The 22,377-nt window shown below is 34.1% G+C and overlaps 1 protein-coding gene and 1 long non-coding RNA gene across 8 annotated transcripts; one reads left to right on the plus strand and one right to left on the minus strand.

Annotated features, from left to right (window-relative positions):
- Positions 1 to 6,585, minus strand: LOC124210803 (uncharacterized). Of its 5 annotated transcripts, XR_011177409.1 has the most exons (4): positions 6,148 to 6,585; positions 3,657 to 4,066; positions 452 to 548; positions 1 to 317 (listed from the first exon to the last, which is right to left on the minus strand). It is a non-coding gene; the product is annotated as an uncharacterized lncRNA (long non-coding RNA). The 5 variants fall into 5 exon arrangements; XR_006881304.2 differs by having other exon boundaries at positions 1 to 548; positions 3,657 to 3,817; XR_006881305.1 differs by having other exon boundaries at positions 1 to 548; positions 3,657 to 3,821.
- Positions 6,586 to 7,047: 462 nt separating this feature from the next.
- Positions 7,048 to 22,344, plus strand: Vps15 (vacuolar protein sorting 15). Of its 3 annotated transcripts, none has more exons than XM_046611418.2 (17): positions 7,052 to 7,390; positions 7,451 to 7,631; positions 9,527 to 9,670; positions 9,768 to 9,922; positions 10,019 to 10,209; positions 10,613 to 11,235; positions 11,406 to 11,714; positions 11,818 to 12,201; positions 12,395 to 12,718; positions 12,873 to 13,202; positions 15,934 to 16,087; positions 16,253 to 16,390; positions 16,519 to 16,711; positions 17,524 to 17,689; positions 19,454 to 19,724; positions 19,804 to 20,134; positions 21,106 to 22,344. In XM_046611418.2, exons 1-17 carry the CDS (start codon positions 7,299 to 7,301, stop codon positions 21,335 to 21,337), a joined length of 4,218 nt encoding a protein of 1,405 aa, XP_046467374.1. In that variant the 5' UTR covers positions 7,052 to 7,298; the 3' UTR covers positions 21,338 to 22,344. The 3 variants fall into 3 exon arrangements, with proteins under 3 accessions (XP_046467391.1, XP_046467374.1, XP_046467382.1); XM_046611426.2 differs by having other exon boundaries at positions 16,277 to 16,390; XM_046611435.2 differs by lacking the exons at positions 16,519 to 16,711; positions 17,524 to 17,689; positions 19,454 to 19,724; positions 19,804 to 20,134; positions 21,106 to 22,344 and having other exon boundaries at positions 7,048 to 7,390; positions 16,201 to 16,338.
- Positions 22,345 to 22,377: the final 33 nt, after the last annotated feature.

Below are 22,377 nucleotides of genomic sequence, written 5' to 3' on the forward strand. Positions count from 1 at the left end.
TAATATAAGTGTGAGTATATTTGCAGGTAATGTACTGATACAGTGTTAAAGGGAATATCAGAATGGATTGCGTTGTTGAATGAAGTGAAGGCAGTCGAAAGATTGTAGTCCACCTCTTAATACTTCATATTTCTGGTTGCCGTGACTACTGGTGTAGGTCAGACATGAAAATTTGAGAAACCCTTATTCTAATTATGTTATAATACGAATAAGTAGTTTTCATTGAATATCGTCACTAAAGTTCTATGTACTTTGTAGATATTTCCAAACCACAATACCCACATAGACATGCTCGGGGTGATTTATGTCATGTGTACCTGTAACAAATATGGCGAAAATTTAATATTCTTTTCATTTTAGAAATTTTATTCGATAAAGTAACAATGAATATGGACGCAGCGTCATTTTTGTTAATAGAGAAAGAGTCTACAAGATATGAAAATTCGGTTACTTTATAGGTTTTTGAATATATTTTTGCCTCATGACCGGTTTCGTGATGCGATGCTGATGCGTCTATGTCACCTATAGCCTTTATGTTCTTCCGTATGCTTCTCGATCAACGTGCATGAGGAAATGGAACAAATCATTGCTTAATTACGCACATTAGCTATATTAAGTGGGTAAAAGTTTCCTGTTCGATTTTGTGTGTAACATATAATATATATTTCTTACTAGTAACGAAAGCGTTGAATGTTGGATTTCAGTAGCAAAGTCATGCAGTATTTATTACCAATAACCATACGTTTGTTCTACATTTTACATAATCACGCAACATGCCATTGAGATTAATAAAAGAACAACGGTTGATAAAAATGGAAAAATAACAATAACAACAAAATATTCATTCGGATTAATTTGAATCCCAGTGAAATATTATCGTGAATCGGGTAAAACTCTTCACCATTCCATAGTTATATTTGCAGAAAGTTATTATTTATAAAAGTTGCCACGAGATTTCGGTAAAATTATCTTAAAAAGCAGAAAATTTAATTTACCCAACACATTACTAACACAGAATTTATAACCGTTCAGATAAGTATGCCTGTTATCTTTGACATGTGTAAAGTACTTATAAAACAACAGTTACTCATGTCGCAAATTGAACAAATGTTCACAGATGATCTTATGTCTAGATGTTATTATCCTACAGTGTACAAATTAAAAGACACATCCTGCAAAGAGTTTGCTGCACAGTTTATAAATATGTAATTTGACGGGAAAGTCTTCTTTCTGCAGTTTAAATCTTTCAAAATTCTATGAAGAATTATCCCTTTAACTATCACGTTCCACAGTTGGTTAATAACAGACATAATATGTTTAGTAATAAACTGGCGAAAACAAAAATCAGGTGATTTTCACTTACAATTAAAGGTACCCTGGTCAATTTCATTTACTTATATATCGTCAAATATCGAAATCCACGAATTTCAAACGTGAAAAAGGGCTTAACAGTCCCATTTTATAAGCGATTCTGAACAAAAACACTCTAATACATTTTCATTTCATGCTGAAATAATGAAATCGCATGTATTCTACGAAATCGCAATAGTAAGTTAAGATTAAAAAACAAATTAAACTAATGCTTGTTAATTAACTATGGTCTAACCATAATTTTTGCAAGAAATTAATATCCTTGTTTGTATCAATTGTAATATTCAAATACAACTGACACCTTTATTCGATCCAACAACAACTTTTGAAAATAATCAATCACTGCGTTAAATGCTAAATTTCTATCATGCAAGTATCTACGGAAGCATGCGGATGTGTACGAAAGTATCTAAATAAGTATCGCATACTTATATACTGAAATATTTTGAATTTTTGGGTCCATAGCTACATAATTAAAATCTAATTTATAACTTGTAATTGTCTAACTATAATGGTTTTCATTGCTCGAGGTATAGCAATATGGAAGTATGTATATGTCTGCATCAGGTGACTCTGGTGAAAATTTCCACTACGAATTTTTATTGAAATTGGAAAATTTTGTATTATTTCATACAAAATTGTATACATGCATAGTTTTTTTTTAAGAAGAATTGGTAATTTTTTTTTCAAAATCGTAGTGTCTTGTAGATTTTTTTCATTGAAACGATACAAATCTTTATGAAAATATACAAGCTTTTTATGAGAAAATATGCATAGGTATTTACAATTTTGTACAAAAAATTGTTTTCGTACGAAATATCTCAATTTCTCTAAAAATTCGTAGATAATTGTGGAAATCACTTAGACTAGGCAAACCGGGGTTACGTAATACACCTATTTTGATATAATCCTCACGTCATCGCTCAGATTGATCATAGCTGAAAAACAAAATTTCTAACGCTGTGCGGACTAATCGACTAAGGGGCTTCGCGTCTTGCCACCACGACCCACGCGATCTAGGTGGATTTCAATGAAATGAAACGTGAGACTTCGTACAAACTTAGCCGTTATATTCAAGGAATGAAGATTTCATTCAGAGAAATTATACGCAGCGCATGATATACCTACAGCTATATTTAAAATGTGAGCCATTGCTTACACGATGATACATAAATTACCCTTGTGTCGTAGTGTTTCACTTCGAAAGAAGAGAAATTCACGGGAAAATCTGTAGATGTATCTGCGTACGAGGTTCACTGTCACAGCCCGCAATGAACGCGCATAAGAATAACATGCTTATAACAACCAGACCGCGCACATCCTCCGGAATATTGAAATAGATAAGACGTAGTCGGAGTCACTTGGCTTGAGTCATGCTCTTATGAATAATGAGACTACTTGGATATCATTTCCCATTCATTCTTTGTTCAATAGCTTACGTAGAGAGTCTATAGCTTTCTGCTATCCGCAAAGATATTCCAAACATTTAGTAAAAAAATGTTTTATCCGGGCGCGGTTGAAAATCCGAATTTGAATAACTACGACAAGTCAAAGTTCCGAAAGTGCGAAAATGAAATAATTTGATAACCGGAAGCATCGAAATTCCGAATTATAGAAGATTTTCAGTACTGTGAATTTTTAGCTTCCTGAAATTTCACCACTTTGATTTTTCTTTGTTTTGGATTTTCGATATTTTCACGTTCGGAATCTTAGTCATTCCGATTCTCGGTTTTTCTAATTTCCTACACCAACTCGTTGAGTAAACTACTCTGTGTGAGTGTATTTTATATTTCGAAATTTTACTCTATCGGAACTTTACTTTTCGGAACGTTGCATTTTGAAACTTTGAGCTGTCGAATTTCCGACCATTGCATTCGAAACTTCGTTGTTTCGTAGAAATTTGATTTCTTTACTTCAAGTTTTGCCATCAAATAATACGAAATTAAGCGCTTTCGAAACTTTTCAAATTCGGAACTTCAACCCCGTCCCGTTCTACCCGGCGCTATAAAAAAAAACTCGAATATAGGACGCATCCGAAGCTAGATAAAAAAAAGATGTAGGTCCATATTTATACGTTATTTACTTAAAAAAAAATAAAAAATTCTTAGTCCTCTGCAACGTAATTTATTCATACTGATTGTGAGCTGTATATTATTTTGTGCTTAAATACATGTATATGTATACCTACACTCACTACTTATAAGTCGTATTAGCATCGAAAGAAAAATCGAGAATGTCTGAGCAAATGTTGAACATGCATAAATTATATGCATACATACACCTACCCGTAATTGCACGGACTGTGAAACGCGCAACGGTGAATTGCTAACCTGCATTGTAGACGAATGCAATCTTACTTTCACGACTCCTACTGCAACACTCACGCCTCTAGCCGACCATGATAGACGCGAAGAGGCGTGCTATTTCACCTTTACCAGCCTCCGGCCTTCCTGGACAGATGAATTGTTATCAGAAACCCGCTGCATCGGCTGCAGATTGCACTCTACAAATTAGTAGCGTATCTGAGAAAATGCAGGTTTATCATGACTGGGTAATCAATCTTATCGAGCATCGCTTTTATTTATTTCTTCATTTCAAGTATAAAGATATAAAGAACAACCGATTCTCGTGAATGGTTCGGGGTCGTAAAACCAATTTCACGGCCGTTTTTGCCACTTTTAGTGCCGACTCAGATCTGACAGTGAATCAAATTTTATACTTATCATACTCTTGATGTATCGGAATAGAATGCTATTACAAAACGGGACTGAAAAAGACGCTATCTCCCTATACATATGTTTTCTTCGAACATTCGTTGGCATCACTACGGCGCGATAGGTGTTAATTTAAAAACCTGCATGTTAACATCCAGTAAAACATTGACGATGCGAAGCATAGATAATTCCAATTCCTTGTAGTAACTCGGTGTGAGGAAAGTTTGAGGGTTGCAACGATTTGATAGGCATGTTTTTTTTGTTCAGTTTAAATTTGTTGATTTTCAGGTGAAAATGAACAATCTTTTCGAATACCATACCAGTATATTTTCCAGCACCTACGTGAAAGGAATTATTTTTGATATTTTCATTGAAGAATAAAATAATGTTGACAAATTGGCCTGCCAATTTTTGGCAACCTTGCAAATTATTATGGAAAAATTGAGATAATGTTGAGTTTGATAACGCTTATTGGAAAAGTCGGTGTGCTTGTTCGTAAGCATTTGACACATTCGTGAGTAATATTACGTGCTACGCATCGCGCGATTCTCCATGTAATAGCTGCTTGTATAACTAGTAGGCTGTACTACAGCGGGCTGGCCCCACAGTTTAATCACTTCATTGTTTTAAATTACACATGTACAGTTCCCTGCCCCTACTGAGGAACTAAGCTACATGAGTCACGCTGAAATTGTTCACTTAGGTTATAACATCCTAATCATCCTCGTCCACCGCAATTAATTTTCACGTCTCTTGCAACTGCGCGCAAAACGCTTTTCATACGTCCTGGAAAGCTACCTGCATCGCAGTGAAATATTGAAAGACTATTACAAATAAGGATAATTCTTTACTTTTCATCACCTCTGGTTTCGGTCAAAGATCGCTTTTTTTTTCTTTTTTAATATCAGCGAATCTTTACATTTTTGAACCTCTAGAATCCGAAAAATAGGTTTTCGTCACGTCAGTCCGTCGGCCTATCGCTTTGTCCGACAAACTCCCGCAATGATACCGGAAAAGGCGTGAAATGATAAAGTCTGAAACTTGTAGGATTTTACCACCAAATAATGGGCACAAAAAATTGCCAAGTCCCGTGCAATTTCACCTACCGGTTCTACCGGAAATGGACCAGTTTTCAATGTTTTACCGACAAATCTATACCTTTTTCTCCTTATTGTGTGTATTGCTAAGTACTTTTTCTAAATAAACAATCACGTTTTCCGAAGTTTATAGTTTATTTTTAAAAATGTCGTGTTTTTCAAAATTTTGTTTTTTAATTTTTCTTTAGATATTTTGTCGTTTGGCTGTCAGTTCCATATTTTGTATTCAGCCGTTTTTGAGATCGTCGCGGAAATTCATCGGATAAACCGACAGACGCTTCCTTTTCATGGTGATGAAAAGTGTCGCAAAAAACGGGGTTTTCCGGCTTGTTTTCTGCTGGAACAAGATCTAAACATTCGTTTTTGGCGTGCAAAATATTTTATTAAAGTACTGGATTTTACCTCAATATTTCAAGAGGCGTCTCACAGAATTTGGCTTTTATCCATACATACAACATAGGTATAAAAACATACTTGTTGGAGCTTCTTCGCATAATTTTTTCAAAGTAATCGTAAGTGCGACATAGATATTCTATAGATATAATCGTATAAATAATTCGATTATAGCTCAAAATAATAATATTTTTTATTTCCGTTGCAGTAACCAGGAACGAGGTATTAGCAAAATTAAGATTTTTGTACCTTTTGTTTAAAATGGTGAAATGAAGCTGACATCCTACGGTCTGAAAAATCTAATAGATTATTAATTAATTATACGAAAATGCAACCAGTCCAAATGTCAAACCGTAACACACGATTATTTCAGAAAATTCTATGAAAAAATTGGAATGAGTGTATTTTTTTACAGGTTACGAATGATACATAGCCTCTTAGTATATAAGGCACCTCCTAAAGGTTTAGATGAAAAACCTACACCTCGGGAGGATTTTGAGCTAGCGTAAATTAACGTTAGAACTTATTCCAGGACAAAAAAGTATTGCCCTTATCTGAAAAGTCCACTTTACCATATCGATGTATGTTAGTATCCACATCAAATAGGCCATTTTTTTGATCAACAATCACCGATTTTGATCATCACCAGGTATTTTGTACTACTATGCCCGGTGTCATTCATGAGTGAGAGTTACTCCAGGTTAACCTAACCCACAGTTAGCGTGTGCTCGACTTCACGTAACAAAAAAAGGATCACTGGATTTCGGATTAACCCGTTGTTAAAAGCTGGAGTAGCCCACAAAAATATTGTAGTATCTGCGAAAAGTTAAATTGCAGCATAGATAACCCAGGTTTAACTCTCGTGAAGCCATATTTGCGCAGGTTATTAACGGCGTACCCGTCACTCGGAGAAATAATACCGATTTTCTAACTACTGTAACTCAATGAATACCGCGGGAATAACGACTTCTTGGATCGATGCGTGTTCTAAGGTTAGATTCGACGATCATGGGTCGTATTATGTTTGTGAGATTGAGTTAGTCTCGCGCTCGGCCGACTATGGCGCTGCAAGTTCCTCTGTGGTGCCAACATAACTGTCTAGTGTAAAAAATTAGCCGTCTCAGATTCATTGTCCCTAAGTGTACAGTAATGTTCATCGATGCATGCTTCGTGGCTAACTTTATTCTTTATACTTTGGTTTCCTTTCTACTCGTATTTTATGTGCCCATGGTTGTTGGACACTGTGTCGGATTCATTGCTGCCAATTTTTTATTTAGAGATTTTATTTTCGACGCATGGTATTGTTTATATTTATTTATTAAATGCAATGATAATCTACACGCGTTTCACTTTTTTTTTTTTTTCCTGGAGTGCTCAATGATCCTAGATTTTTCGTATAATGCATGAGCGGACTCTAGTGACTGAATTAAGAACCTCAAAGCGTTCCAACAAGCACCAAGGCACAGTGATCGTCCGTGTAACGCAGTGTCACACTGTGTCTCCTTGCTGGAAAGCTCCCCTCAACTCTGCGTGTCCGTGCTGCCAACTGTTGAGAATTGAAGAGTCAAGATATACGCAACAGCTGATCGACCTAACCTGTCAGTGACACAAGAAACAGCATAACGATGCGTTGACGGTAGAAACGTGGAGTAAAGTTTTATTTAGATTCACTTTAAGCTTTGCAAAGAATCAAGGTGAATTCGCTGAAAAGGAGGTGACAGCCATGGGTAACCAGCTGGTGGGGATTGCTCCCAGTCAAATATTTCCTGTCGAGCATTATTTGACAGATCACAACGATCTCCAATTTGACATAAAGTAAGTACCAGTAGTTGATTTACATGAATTTCGTTCTTATTCAATATTTGCTTATTACAGTCTAGGAAGTACCAGATTTTTCAAAGTCGCTCGAGCCCGCAGCCAGGAAGGTCTCATAGTGGTCAAAGTATTTGCCATCCATGACCCGACGCTGCCATTATCCACGTATAAAGACAAACTGGAGGATATCAGGTCGAAACTCGCATCAGCTGTAAACTGCCTACCCTTTCAGCGAACTATTGTGAGTAAAAATACTAACTTTAATATTCCAGTGTTAACACATTATGGCAGGAGCTTAAGTTCTTTGGTCGTCAATTATTTCTTCCATTTTCAAGTAACAATTTTCACTAGTGTTTGGATGATCTAATAAGTGAGAAAATGTATTTTTTTAAATTTACTTCTTTAAGAGCTCCAGTCTATTATTTCTGATCTTAGATTGAGCTTTTCAAAGTCCTGGCGATATTTCGATACTACTTGAATCACATATTTCCTCATAACCGATCTACCATAACATTACAATCACAAATTTGGTAGATCTTCAATCAGAATAATGAAGCTGCAACCATACAATACACTGTTGTTTTAAAAGCTATTACACTACTTCTAGAACAACTGAAATCGTGTTGAACTGGTTTTAGTCACCAGAAATTGTTGATAGAATAGAATTGAAAAACTATTTTGTTCAGTCACTTTGTATATGAGTAATTTTTTTAATTCAGAGGATTGTTTCCGGCTCAATGACTCTGGCCAGCTAGTTCAGTAGCTAATAAATGACCTGTATGTTGTTTTGCATGAAAAACATTTGGTATATTTTTTTCAGAATTTTAAGAACAACTGTAAACCAGCTATTTCCACAGCATTTTTAAAAATTTTTTGAAAAATTCCCTCGACACATGTTCCTTATATAAAAAACTTTTAGCTTTCTGAGCAAAATATCGATTGTGGTAAAACTATTGCTAAACGAAAAAAATACGATTTGAAGAAGAAATATAATTTTTAAACTGGAATACCCATTTTGTTTAATAAATTAATATTTTTTTTGTCGGTAGTATGGAAATTTCAGCCCTAAAATTGTCAGAGTAGAATCTCCCGGTGATCATTGATTTCAATAATAGTATTTAAAAAGAAAGATTTAATAATAATACGTTTATTCATAAGGCTTGAATTACTGAAGAGTTCTGAAATATTGTGTAATAATGGGTGAAAATTCCTAGAGGCTAGAGTTTTTGCAAGCTCTGGTTGTCTAGGCTGTCTATTATTAAGAGTCATTGAATTAAGTAATCCCATTGAGGTTCCAGTCCGAAAATTACAGATTCACAGTAAAATGACTGACTATACACAAAAAAAAAAAAAAAAACATACTGCGGAAAATATCTGTTCCATGTTATTTTTAAGCACACTAATAAAATGTTGATGGAATAATGTTATAGAATAATCGAAAATCATCCCGTCGGGAACTACCCTAAGAATTGGAAGAATGATTCATATATTTTTCTCTTCTTGCAGTAAACTCTTTGAAAGTTTGATTCACATTTTTGTAATTAATTTTGATGTATTCCGCAACTTTTCAAAGCTGTATATATATTAAATTCACAACTGCAACAGCTCCTTTTTCACGTGTTCTTGATGTTTCTGAATGGGAAAAATAACAAAAGAAAATTATTTTTATCAAGTTTGACAAATTTGCAAAGTCGGAGGTCAAACGATGTAATACTAGTATGGAGTAGAAGAAAAAAATTACACGGCTTATAAACTAAATTCGGTGATGAAATTTATACACGTTTTTGTACAGTGACAGAGGAATAGTCTTTTAAATTAACAGTGAAAAAAAAACGTACGTTTCTGTAGAAAACTGAAAAGCTCAAGTATTTTTGATTTTTTGGAATGAGTTTTAGAAGCACTTTATAATGTAAACGACATGTGAACCTGATTCGGTTCATGATGTACAATAATTTTTTGTAATCTGAATTGTGTAAAAAGCGCCGTACTTGTACGAAAGATGACAGGTATCAATAATGTTATCAATAATGTTTGTTTGAATTGTGAATTGAAATAAAAACTTGTGACGAAATACAGAATAAGAACTGTCTGGCTTTGTATAGAAATGTAATATATGCTGTTATTTCTTATTTTCAGCTAACGGAAAAAGCTGGATTTATAATGAGAGAGTTTGTTAAGTGCTCTCTCTATGACAGAATTAGCACAAGACCTTTTTTGTCCAGTATAGAAAAAAAATGGATCACTTTTCAAGTGCTTTATGCTTTACATCAGGCTCATAAGGTGTGTAATATTGTGAAACTAAGCATTGCTGAATTCTAAAGTATACGATTGAAAATTATATACAGTTCCCAAAATGTGTCTTTATACAATATTTCAGTTTGGCGTATGTCACGGTGATATCAAACTTGAAAATATAATGATAACTAGCTGGAATTGGGTATTGTTAACTGACTTTGCAAGTTTCAAACCAACCTACTTACCTGAGGACAACCCAGCCGACTTTTCATACTTCTTTGATACTTCGAGGCGGAGGTTCGTTCATTATAATTCATCATATTTGAGATTGTTATTTTTAATTTATGAGTTGGATTAGTTATGACTTGAAGTGGTTCTTCTTTATCTTCTTAGGACATGTTACATAGCGCCGGAACGCTTTGTCAAGACATTGTCATCAGAATTGAGCAATACAATGTTGTTACCAGAACAGGAAGTCAAAACAGGAGACCTAAATCCTATGATGGATATATTTTCTGCTGGATGTGCCCTAACCGAATTGTTCAACGAAGGACACCCCCCCTTTGACTTTTCCCAACTTTTAGGTACATGACATGCGATACATTAAAAGCTTGATATCTTGCCAGTAATGAGGCATTGAAATAAGAAAATTCCCGAGAATAGATAATAGAGAATAGAGAAGCTAGACATAATTGATGCCATTGTATGTCTGATTGTCAATGTACATTTCTATTAAAAGTACACGCTTTTAAGTGGGGATATTGTGTTATGAAAATCTGACTCAGGTTGCACATAAAAAAAAGCAAACTATCAAGCTTCCATTTTAAACCATTCGGAAAATAGCAGTGTTACTATTATTTATGCTGATAATAAATGAGTAACATTGTTAACTGAAGAAATTCACTGAATTTGCTTTAATATTTTGCAATTTATTAAGTTGGCATACGTGTTTTTAAATTCTCATTTTTCTTTTTATGATTTTTTAAGCATATAGAAACGGAGAATACTCAGCAAGTAAACACCTGGATAAAATTGAAGATAGTGAAATGAGAGCGCTGTTGGCATCCATGTTAGAAAGAAATCCTGCAAACAGAAAGAGTGCTGAAATATACTTGGCTCAAGAACGTGGCAAGATTTTTCCAGAATATTTTTATTCGTTTCTTCAGTCATACATGCTGATATTTTCAGCTGCACCGATACTTTCACCAGATGAAAAGATAAACAGACTCAGAAAAGATATAGCTAATATAATAAATATATTAAAGACCGAAAGCAAGGAGAAATCAAACCCGAGCGAGTCTTCTGCATCTGGTTGCCTCAAACTAGATGATAAAAATTCGGCATCAGTGAAAGAATTGGTTAATAGAGAGAACATAGCAAAATTCGTTCAATCTATTGAAGAAAAAGAAAAAATCGATGAAGAGAAAGCTATGAAGGATGTAAAAACCAGTGAACATCTGGAAGGACTTATTATAATAACTCAACTAGTCACTTCTTGCATCCGAGGCTTACACCATTCACAATCGAAACTACAAAGCTTGGACATTTTATTGGAACTCGCAGAAAACACTACTGACGAAACGATTTTGGACAGAATTCTACCTTATATAGTATGTAACACATTAAATGTCCTTAGAATAATAAAGTAACTCACAAAGCTCACGAATGCTCGTGAATTACGTTCTTATTCTTAGTAGTAGCCAACATATTCTCATCGTACATTGGTATATGTTTGTCGAGTTAATAGTTGATAGGAAAAAACATTTCTTATCATTTGCAGTTCCATTTGGTTCACGACCCAGCGCCTCGTGTAAGAGTTTCTGCACTACACACATTAACGAAATGTTTATATCTGGTCAAGTCTATCCCCCCCACAGACGTAAACATATTTCCAGAATACATACTGCCGGGATTGTCTCATGTAACGCTAGATGACGCTGTGATAGTTAGGGCAGCATATGCAGAAAACATTGCACACTTGGCTCACATAGCTCTGCGGTATTTGAAAAATTCTCATTTGACGAATTCGAGTAATAAAGAAGGACTAAAGCCGAGCTACGAGAGTGAACTTCAAACACTGCATGAGATGGTACGAATATGCAGTTCCATTCTTAGACAGAAATTGCTGCTGAAATTACCCTAAGAGGGTACTATTTGGACTTTTAAAAAAAATTTTTTTTCTCAATTTTCAGGTTCAACAATCAGTTGCAATGCTGGTGACAGACTCTCAGAATCTGGTAAAACAGACCTTGATGGAGAATAGCTTAACAAAGCTGTGTGTATTTTTCGGAAAACAAAAAGCGAACGATGTGATACTGAGCCACATAATAACGTTTTTAAATGATAAGGACGACAAACAGCTCAGAGGGTCGTTTTTTGACTGTATTGTCGGGGTCGCAGCCTACGTTGGCTGGCACAGCAGTTCCATTTTGATGCCTCTGCTTCAGCAGGGTCTCACCGACCCTGAAGAGTTTGTCACTACTAAAGCTATTAACGCTATGGCAACACTCACCGAGCTTGGCCTTCTGCATAAATCGGCTCTGTATCAATTGCTTTCAGAAAGTGTAGTTTTCTTGGTAAGTTTTGTGATACATAAAACGTATATTTACATAGTAATTATCAAACAAATTGTGGTTAATATCAATGCTTTCAGGATTCTTTTTAACAATATACATTGGTGATTGCATTTATTTGAAAATTAACAAACAGGATAACTGTAATACATTCACTAGATGGTTCCACTAGATGATTTACTGTTGAAATTTTCAGGTTCATCCCAATTTATGGATTCGACATGCAATTGTGGGTTTCATTTCGGCCTCAGCAAGGACTTTAAATCTAGTCGATGTCCAGTGTAAAGTTCAAACAATGATCCAACCATATTTAAGACATCCATTAATACAAATTGAAAAGGAGGTTTTGCTGTTGGAGGCTCTAGTTGCTCCAATTCCGCGAATTGTTTATGACTCTGTCATTAAATACAATGATATAGATGAATTATTCCGAGTTTTCGAGCAGAGGCAGAAGGCTCGGGTAAAAGCAATCTCTGGTATTATTCCACAGTACAGTGATATGAGTACTACATTGAAAAATGTAAGTGAAACGACTAAAAATTTTTTATACAAAGTATTAAATTGAGTCAAATACATCGATGCTGGCTGAAGGTTTCAGCTGGGAATCTAAAACTTGTACTTTTTAATACAAAAAGAACGAACTTTTTTATCAACTATTTTTGATATCTGTCTAGTTGTTCAGAAGATTAAGTTCAGAGGCAATGACAGAAATGGAGGAGGATCAATTATTGATGATGAAACCGCATTTATTGAAAATCAATAAACATCGACAGTCAATAGAAGCAAAACAAGGAATGAACAAGTCTTCAGTCGGGAAACTTGAGTTGAATCTTATAAAGGACAAAGTGCGTCATCACATGGTTGTCCTATATCCTGACACAAAAAGTGATCTCGGCATGAATGCGTTCAAAAAAATTGATCGCAGAACTCCCGATAGTATTGTTACACACGCTACTATGAATCAGGAATGGCGTACGATGTTCGCTGCACAAGACAGTGTACAGGTTGGCCTTATCATTTCTTACCACCATATAATGATCATTTACCAACCTATTTATTATCTTGGGGGCGCCTATGGATAATATTTTCTCAAGTCGAAAGCATTACAAATTATGACTTTCATGTATCAGTAAACATTTGTTCTTGATTTACTTTTACCAACGTAAATGTAAACCCCAAAGCATTTTTTCTTTCTTCAGCACTTATTGATTTTGACCAATGAATAATAAAAAATTTCGAAGAATTAGCAGTTTTCAACTTACGACGTTTTGTTTCTGCAAAGTGACTTGCTATAAAAAAAAAAATATGCATGTCCATAAAATGATCACGTTCACTCAAAGTTTGCGAAAAAAAAACAACTTCAAACTCCCATTACAAACAATGACAATACATTTTCAAATTCAAACACAAAATTGACTATCACCAAAATACATCATTTATAATTTTGTTGTTTTGTTTGAAAAAAAACTAAAATTTTCACCCCTGAATGGACATGGGACAAATTTCCTTTGATGTTTTTTTTATTAATTTTCAACTTTTTAATTAGGATCTTCTGAAACAACACTGACTGTTGCATACAGAATGTCCAAATATGTGAATTAAATTTATTTTCAATGGTTCTGTGATCATCCGCACTAAATTCGATTAAAAATGACCAAGAAAGTAAAACAAAAGTAGAAGTGAAATTTTTTCTTTAAAAACAGTTTTATTTTCATTATTCACCGTTTAAAAGAATGTTGATGAGTTGAAGTTCGTGACTGTGGAGAATAATATTCTAATAAAGATCAAGGATGGACTGATGCACATTTAGCAATAAATTTTATTTTCTGTACGACGTTTCAGCAGGCCCCGCCTACCATCATCAGGTTTCTTCAATATAAATAATAACAAATAGTTACATGACTTACACTTGCTCACTAACTACACAGTTGGGTAATTGTTTATCTCTATTGCATCTAAATACTTTTTAGTGTTTTCAAATTTCATATTTACTTCTTTAAAGTCGAAAACTGCCACATTAGAACAACCAACATTGTATATAAAATTGAATGTAAAGACTGCGATAAGTGTTACACACGCCAGTCGTCACAGCATCTCAAAAAACGAATAGCAAATCATAAGTATGGTTTAAAAACTCGTGATCCTGATAGATCTGCTCTGGCTCAGCATTCATTGGTTGAAGGGCATAGTTTCGACTTTGAAAATGTAAAAATAATTGACAAAGGAACCAGCTGGCATAAGAGGCTTATCAAGGAAGTGATAGACATATCTAAAAACCATACAGTCAACAAAAGAACTGACATACAAAAACCTGAGTGATCTTTATTCGCACATCATCTAAACCGTCAATAAAAATTGGCGTGGACTGTTGTGCAAACAATTAGGCCAGTACACAAACAAATATGTAAACAGGTACTTGACTTTCAAATATTGTTGTTAAATTGACTATTAAGAGAACAGTTCGGATAGTATAGTCAGGTTGGAATTCACTTCCTTCTCGTACGCCATGCAATAAACATCGCAAGCGTTAAGGAATGTCAATTTATGTAAGTGTTAAATAATTAATCTTCCATAGTAGTTTAAATAATAAGATAAAAATATTAAATGTTTGCATTTATGTACACTATGAAATTTGAAAACACTAAAAAGTATTTAGGTGCAATAGAGATAAAAAATTACCTAGCTGTGTAACGTTCTTATCGTGACAGCTAATGAGCAAGTGTAAATCGTGTAACAATTTGTTATTATTTATATTAAAAAAACTTGGTGATGGTAGGCGGGGCCTGCCGAAACGTCGTACAGAAAATAAAATTGATTACTAAATATGCATCAGTCCATCCTTGATCTTCATCCAGCGAATTCAAATCTTCATAAATATATTATTTGATTTGACGTTGAAAATTACGATTAGTCGTTATACATACTGTCAAAAATAAATTTAACTCCCATATTTGGAAATTTTGTATGCAATAGTCAGCTTCATTTCAGAATACCCTAATTAAGAGATTATTAATAGTTCAAAGAAAATTTATCCCATGTTGATTCAGGGGTAAATTTTTGTTTTGATAATTTTTCTTTTTCAAATGAAGAATATCAAAATTAAAAAAATGGTGCACTTTGGAAATTTCCAATCTTGCATCACGATTCGAAAGTATATTGCTATTATTTACGATGGGTGTTTGAATAATTTTTTTTCGTAAATTTTCAGTGAAAATTACTAGCTTATGTCGCGATAATTTTTGACTTAGAGCAAGACATCCTTGAGAAACAGAATGAAGTGGTGGTTCGTTAATCTAGAGCAATAAGTGCAAAGAGAGAAAATAAAATTCTTTGAGGTATGTTTCTATGTTGAACAAGTAACAGATAAAATAAATTTAAGTAAAATTCGATAGTCGAAAATTAGAACGCTTTACACCTTAAAAAAAATAACATTTGAAGGGTTATTGTGGTGTAGTAGAATATTTCGACAATTCAGTTTTATTATAACAGTTACTAGTATTTTCCAATAGAATTGCTCAAACTTCAAGATTGATGCGATTCCGTCTTACGGATCTATCTAAAGTTGAAAGAAGACAAAGTCTTACAGATTTTACTGTGAAATACTAGTAATCCGCTGTAACAAAAATAAGTTGTTCAAGTATTCCATTACAACATGCAACAGCCCTTGGGATATTATTATTTTCAAGTAATTTAGGAAAGCGGTGAAGAAATAACCGCAAGTTTTTCTGCTTCCAGCATACAATTGTAAAGATGTCGGATATGACTGGAGGTGGAAGTAGTCCCAGCAACAGTGTCCATGGTGGGGATATACATTTGTCGCCACAGCACAGCCTGACAGATGTAAACAGTATGAACGATCACTCCCTGCATGAAAGATCTTATATTCAATGTGAGTTTTTGAAACTTTTCCTATGTCGTGGTAACCAAACTATGAAATTTTTTTCCAGAAATTCCAACTATAGAAAAATCTGACTTAAGATGCGTCTATTTCTTGTGTCATAGTTTACATTCTGCGTGCACGATTATTAATCAAAATTACCTGAATTTGCGATAGTCGCAACCCTCTATGGTTTTGCAGACCGATGTGCTCCATGCAGACTGGAACTGCGGCAGTTAACATTTAGGAAACAGGAACAGCACTCTGCTGCACTAAGAGCACAACACTGGGCTGATAACATTGCGTGGCAAACTGGTGAGAGCTAATATTCTTTTTATTTCATTGAAAGCTTCATCAGCTTGGTGTCAAAGAAAGCGGCAGAACGATTAAAGTCTTATCAACAATATGATTTTTTTTTTTTACTAATCTCCAATAATACGAAGGTTCTCGGTTGTTGGCGAGTGGCTGGAAGCCGCGTGGTATCCCTGTAGCTTACTTGCACGAACATCGGGCAGCTGTCAACAAATTGGTTTCCATCCCTGATACAAGCCTCTTTGCTAGCAGCGCTGCTGATGGGTGCGTCAGAGTTTGGGATGTCAGCAAAATGGAAGGCAGAAATATTGCCAATCGTTCAAGGTACTTGCAAGAACTTCATTGCGCATACGAATTTCAGAGTGAAAAGGATGCCTATAATCAGTAGTTATAAATGGAGAATACAAAAAATGTTTGATAAAATATTTAGCGTGAGTCGTTAGTTTACAATTTTGTAGTTGAACTAAGAACAAAAAACAGTGGTAAACAGATATAATTGGTGAGGATATCATATACTGCAGATCCTTAAGGGGGGATGGTTGCTCTTTCGTGTTTCAGTTTTAAGGTAACTTTGAATAGCTGCTATTGATGCGAAAGGGTTAACAAATCACCAACACTAGAAAGACACTAGTATTGTGTCTATTTCAATTTTCTCACGGACTAGAGTGATTGAGGTTTGAAATTGACTCTGTGAGTTATAAAACAGACGTATTGAAGTTCGATAAAATGACGAAAAATGTACTGAATTTAGCGGATTTTAGCAGCTCTTTGGTTTATATCTCACCGACTACATTTCAGATCTGAATCATTCTAGTACGTGTACAAAATTTCATAAATGCAGTAGTAACAGTTTTGACATCGTTGTATGAAAAATATTTTAAAGTTTTGTTGCAAGTAAAGTGAATGTCGTTAATTATATATGAACCATTTTTCATATTAGAAAGCTTATAATCAGTAAATATAGATAAATAATAGTACACAAAATCAGTATTCTTCAGCCATGTAATCGATGGTGATTTACAAACCTTATCGTATCAATAGTAGATATTCAAGTTAACTTAAGTATCAAACGCAAAAGGGTGAGCACTCCTTAATTTTCGTAAATGATAAACTTTGATCAATAATATTTTTTCCAGACAAGCATATGTCCATAGAGGCGGTCCGTTATTCGGCCTAGCAGTGTGTGATCAAGGACAGTCAATAGCAAGTTCAGCGAGCCAATCTGGATCTGTCTTTGTTTTGAGAATTGAACAAGCATCGAATAAAATGAATGTTCTCTATACGAGGCAGCTTGATTTACAGGTATTTGGGTTTGAGCTTTAACTATAAACTTGACATTCAATCCCCCATTGAAAAATTCCCCCTATCCAAGTCTGTAAAATGTCTCTGTCAATGTCCGTGAATGGAAGAAAATAGGGATATTTAGAGTAATTCTATACGTGAATTCATAAACTTCTGTCATTAATCCTACATTTTTTCGGTTAGCTTCGTCATTTTCCTGCATTTCTCATGATCTTTCTGTTCTTCTTTTAGAATATTTACGTCAAATTCTAAAATTTTTTTGCGTATCATATAATGTTTTTTCAATTCGCTGTTAAATCATACCTTATTTTTTCACATTTTCCTGGAGAACTGTAATCGAAAGATAATGTTTCATTAGCTTAAGGGGTAACAAAACTGTAAAAACCTAAAAAATGCACGATTTTTTTTGTTTTTTGTTGGAAGAAAAGGTAATAAGTTGATAATGTTTGAGGAAGTTATTAGGCATATATTTAAGTTAATACGAAAGATTATTATCGAGAATTATTAAAAAATGGTGACACTGAAGCCATTCTCGCGAGACATGTGACAAAAAAAAGCATCACTCAATCTACACATTATTATCTACAGAAAACGTAGTAAATTTAAACATATTTATTAACAAATAAGTGCACTTTCTATGGTCGAAAATTGAACATTTTCATTCAAATACTCGCGAATTACACAAAAATTAATATTCTCAAAATCCCCTACATATTCCTCTGGCTATAGACATGTCGATTAAGTAGTTTTTTTGTTCAACATTCAAATTTGCACTAGTTATACTGCGTGCCACACAATTCAACATGTCTCGCGAGAATAGCTCCAGTGTCGCCATTTTTTAATATTTGTTGACAATAATTTTTGTATTTTCCTTAAATATATGCCTAATAAATTCTTTGAATATTATCTTATTTCCTTTTGTTCCATTCAAAAAAAAAGTGATTAAAAAGTTCTATTCTTTTGTTTTTACAGTGGTGTTGCCCCATAATTCAATCATTACTCCAACCTTTTTCTTTAATAACAATAAATATTTATTTGATTCACATCAATATGAGTTCAGGTATCAGCTAAAACCAATTAAATTTTAAATACCTGTACTAATATTGACTCGTAAGTACCTGTACATAAAATATTCACTAGATCATAAGAAAAGCCATATGCTTTGATTGAGTGAATGAAATTCTATTCTATAGCAAAAGATAGTACAAAGACGAAAAGATGTTCGTAAAGAATCGAAATTTTGCAATTCAAACAAATTTATGATATTTTAGAACAAACAAAAATTCTAAGAATCCAATTTTGGGCAAATGTAGAAGATTGCAGAAATTTTTGAGACAAATTTATACACCCACAGAAATAGTGTTGAAACTTTTAAAGAGTTACAAAAATTTATAGAATAACTTAGATCATTTCAGATAAACACAGAGTCGGATAAACGGAAAAATCTGTAGAGATTAAATTTGCAGAGAAAATATACATTTTTTTTATAAAATTGTGAAATTCTCTGGATAGTTTTTTTTTTAAGAAGTTCATCTCTGAAATCTTGAGAGATTAACAGAGTAAGTTTTCGCTTTTATTTTTTGTGTTTTGAGCTATTACACAACAGAAGGACTGACGTACTACTTTCTTAATTATTTCCTATTTTTTCGTGACATAATTTTTGCGTTTTGAGTGTTATTCAGATTGCTTTCTACAGTTAGCTGGTTAACAAAGATTCTTCTTGCCTAAGAACTGCTCAAAATTCATGATTAATTCATATTTCAGGAAGAGGGTTGCGCCGTCGATCTACAGTACTTAGATTCTGGTTCTCAGTCAGTCCTGGTCTATGCTACGTTGTACGGATCTCTGATAGGGTGGGATCTGAGGTGCCCTGGAACAGCATGGCGTCTAGAAAATGACCTGAAACATGGGGTCATCACCTCTTTCTGTGTTAACAACTATCAACAATGGTTGACATTAGGAACAAGCTCTGGAGTTCATATATGCTGGGATCTAAGATTTCAACTGCCAATCAGTAGCATAAAACATCCCACAGGTAAGCTACTGAGTGAATGATGCAGTTCCGAAGACTTCATATAATCGACAAAGTCCTCTATTCACGTACTTATTTTTAGGTGCAAGAGTTAGGAAAGTGATTACTCATCCGACGGAACATTCTTGGATTCTCTCAGCTGTGCAAGGAAACAATGAAATATCAATGTGGAACTTGGAAACAGGATTTCGACAGACGGTCCTGTGGGCATCAAGTGCACCACCTTTGAGTCACACACAGACTGGTCACAGCATTTGTGCTATGCACTCAGGTGCTATTGATCGAAACGGGTTTCTTCTTGCTGGTGGAACTGACATGAGGCTTCGATTTTGGGACTTACAGAATCCTAATGAATCATATGTTGCCTTACCTGCCGCTAACGACACAGTGCCTCCAAATTCCTTAGCTTATGAGTAAGTGTGCAGCAATACAAGTGCAAATGAATATTCAAATCCTAAAGACAAATATACCCATCAGTTTGAAAGTTGGTTTCAGAAACATGCACAAAATATGCATCGTTTTGAGAATAAATGGGTTGTAAAGATCTCTAACAGTATTGTTTGTGTCAATGACAGTAAACATAATTGAAACAATATTCCCACTACGCGATAGAAATTACTTTGAGCAAGTTCGAATAACACAAGTTCAGATATTGACAATTTGAGTAAGTGTTCTTTAATCGAGATGCTTAAAGTCTGGTGTTTTTGATATGATTTTAATGTTTTTGGGCTTATTTTATTAACATAGAAATCTTTAGGGATCACTTGAAAAAAGTTTTACCTATAGTCACATTTAGAGTAGATCAAAATAGATTTATATGGGTACGATGTACCAGACGTTCATCAATAATTGAATTGAATTAGATCAAAAACCGCTAAAATTGAGCACTTTGAATGTTCTAATTAGTTTTATCAAATTGTTGATATCCCAGCTTGTGTTGCTAGAGTTTGCCCAGATTCTTTTTTATTGCACAGAATTGTTGCTTCATTCGTGTTCACCGTCATTAGCACGAATAATGCTACTGGAGATATTTATCTGGATCTGATTGGCGTAAATTTGAAAGAACTATATACTCAAGACCACCAGAATTGGCAAAATTCCACTATAATTTTTACACTATAGTATAATGAAAAACGTAACTTGAGTCTCCGCCAGAAACATCTCTCATTCAGTTTGTGGAGTTGCGAATTTTCTATGTGATAATACTCAGCTAAATGAGTAACAATTGATGTAATCCATTGTTTACTCGATTATTTCATCACACAAATTAGAAATTAGAAACTGTATACTTTTAAAGCTAATGAATTACCTACTTGCTAGGAATTACAGAACAAAAAAATTTTAGTTCTACAGATAAGTCACAAGAATGTATTTTCTGTTGCAGGCAACGACTTATTGATGGAACCAATGTAGTACAAGAGGTATTGGTTGGCGGCGTTACGACTGGAAGTGTCACCGGAACTACTGTCCGAGGTAGAGGACACGAAGAAGGTGGTCAGGGCCAAGGGCCAGATTCTCCTCCAGCCGGTCACCACGATGCAATATCTGCTGTCGCTATGTCAAATACTTGTATATTAACTGGTAGTACAGATGGTTTAATACAGGTCTGGAAATAAGCAGTTATTGATCTAGGAATTTTCAAATTTAAGTAAGAAAGTAGAAAAGTTTGAAATACGTTCAGTTTTGAAGCATTTGGATCGAGTACGACAAATTCTTTTTATTGTTTCATAGCCACCTTCGATATGTCGTATTTAACTCTTTTATCATTTTTGTTTCACTGCGCTGGTCGTCAATGTGCAAGTGTATGGATATTAGTTTGTCAATACGATTGCTATGCTGGTCCCACATTTATCGGGATACATTATTCGAACTCACAGAAAAGTGTTGTCAAACTGTCAAACTTAGTTCTGGACAAAAAAAGACTATCGAATTCGAGCAATATGGAAAAAATTAAATATAATACTTATGATTAGGAAATCTTAAATTTATACATGACTATATTTTTGTAAAAATTCTTACGTTATTGTAACGTATTGCAAAGTACGCTGTAAACAATTGTACATAGCGAATTCAAAATTAATTTACCACTATATAGTCAAATTTTAGTATTCCAGTATTTTTAATGACCACATATGTTATTTGTATGGAAATCGAGGCTATAAAAATAAGAATGATCATTTTTTTTTTTATTCCACAAAATTATGAAACATAAATGTGGCTGATGTTATAGTAGTTACGCAGTAAACGAATTAAAAAAAGTAACCATCAGATAATACAATAATAATGTACTGTAAATAAACTAAGCTTATTATATTATAATTGGTCGTAGTTATATATACCATATATATCATTTTGTTTATTTCTATAGTTTTTCTATGTTTATCAGATAAGAGCGTTCGTAATTCGTAAAAATTATTCTACATATCAGCATCTCAGTTGATTGTGGATACAAAAGTCATGAAAGTATATCCAATAATGCATAATTATATTTATTTATGGCAATTTCGTCTGTATATTAATCATTAGGTACACATAACACAGATCATAGTTATTAGCCATACATTTATATTAACGTACAATGATGATTATCGTGGTCACAGCTTTATGAGATTTCCTGAAAAGTGAGCAAGGGATAAAAAAAGGGGAGAAACGAGCA

This window comes from Neodiprion pinetum, chromosome 1 (assembly GCF_021155775.2).
Source record: "Neodiprion pinetum isolate iyNeoPine1 chromosome 1, iyNeoPine1.2, whole genome shotgun sequence".
NCBI classification, from domain to species: domain Eukaryota; kingdom Metazoa; phylum Arthropoda; class Insecta; order Hymenoptera; family Diprionidae; genus Neodiprion; species Neodiprion pinetum.

What these genes read in the sequence shown, in the direction of transcription:
- Vps15 (XM_046611418.2), top strand. Translation starts at nt 7,299, where the DNA reads ATGGGTAACCAGCTGGTGGGGATTGCTCCCAGTCAAATATTTCCTGTC. An exon ending in TGAGTACTACATTGAAAAAT is followed by an intron (nt 12,719 to 12,872) that starts GTAAGTGAAACG and finishes ATATCTGTCTAG; the next exon opens with TTGTTCAGAAGATTAAGTTC. An exon ending in CGAGGCAGCTTGATTTACAG is followed by an intron (nt 17,690 to 19,453) that starts GTATTTGGGTTT and finishes TTCATATTTCAG; the next exon opens with GAAGAGGGTTGCGCCGTCGA.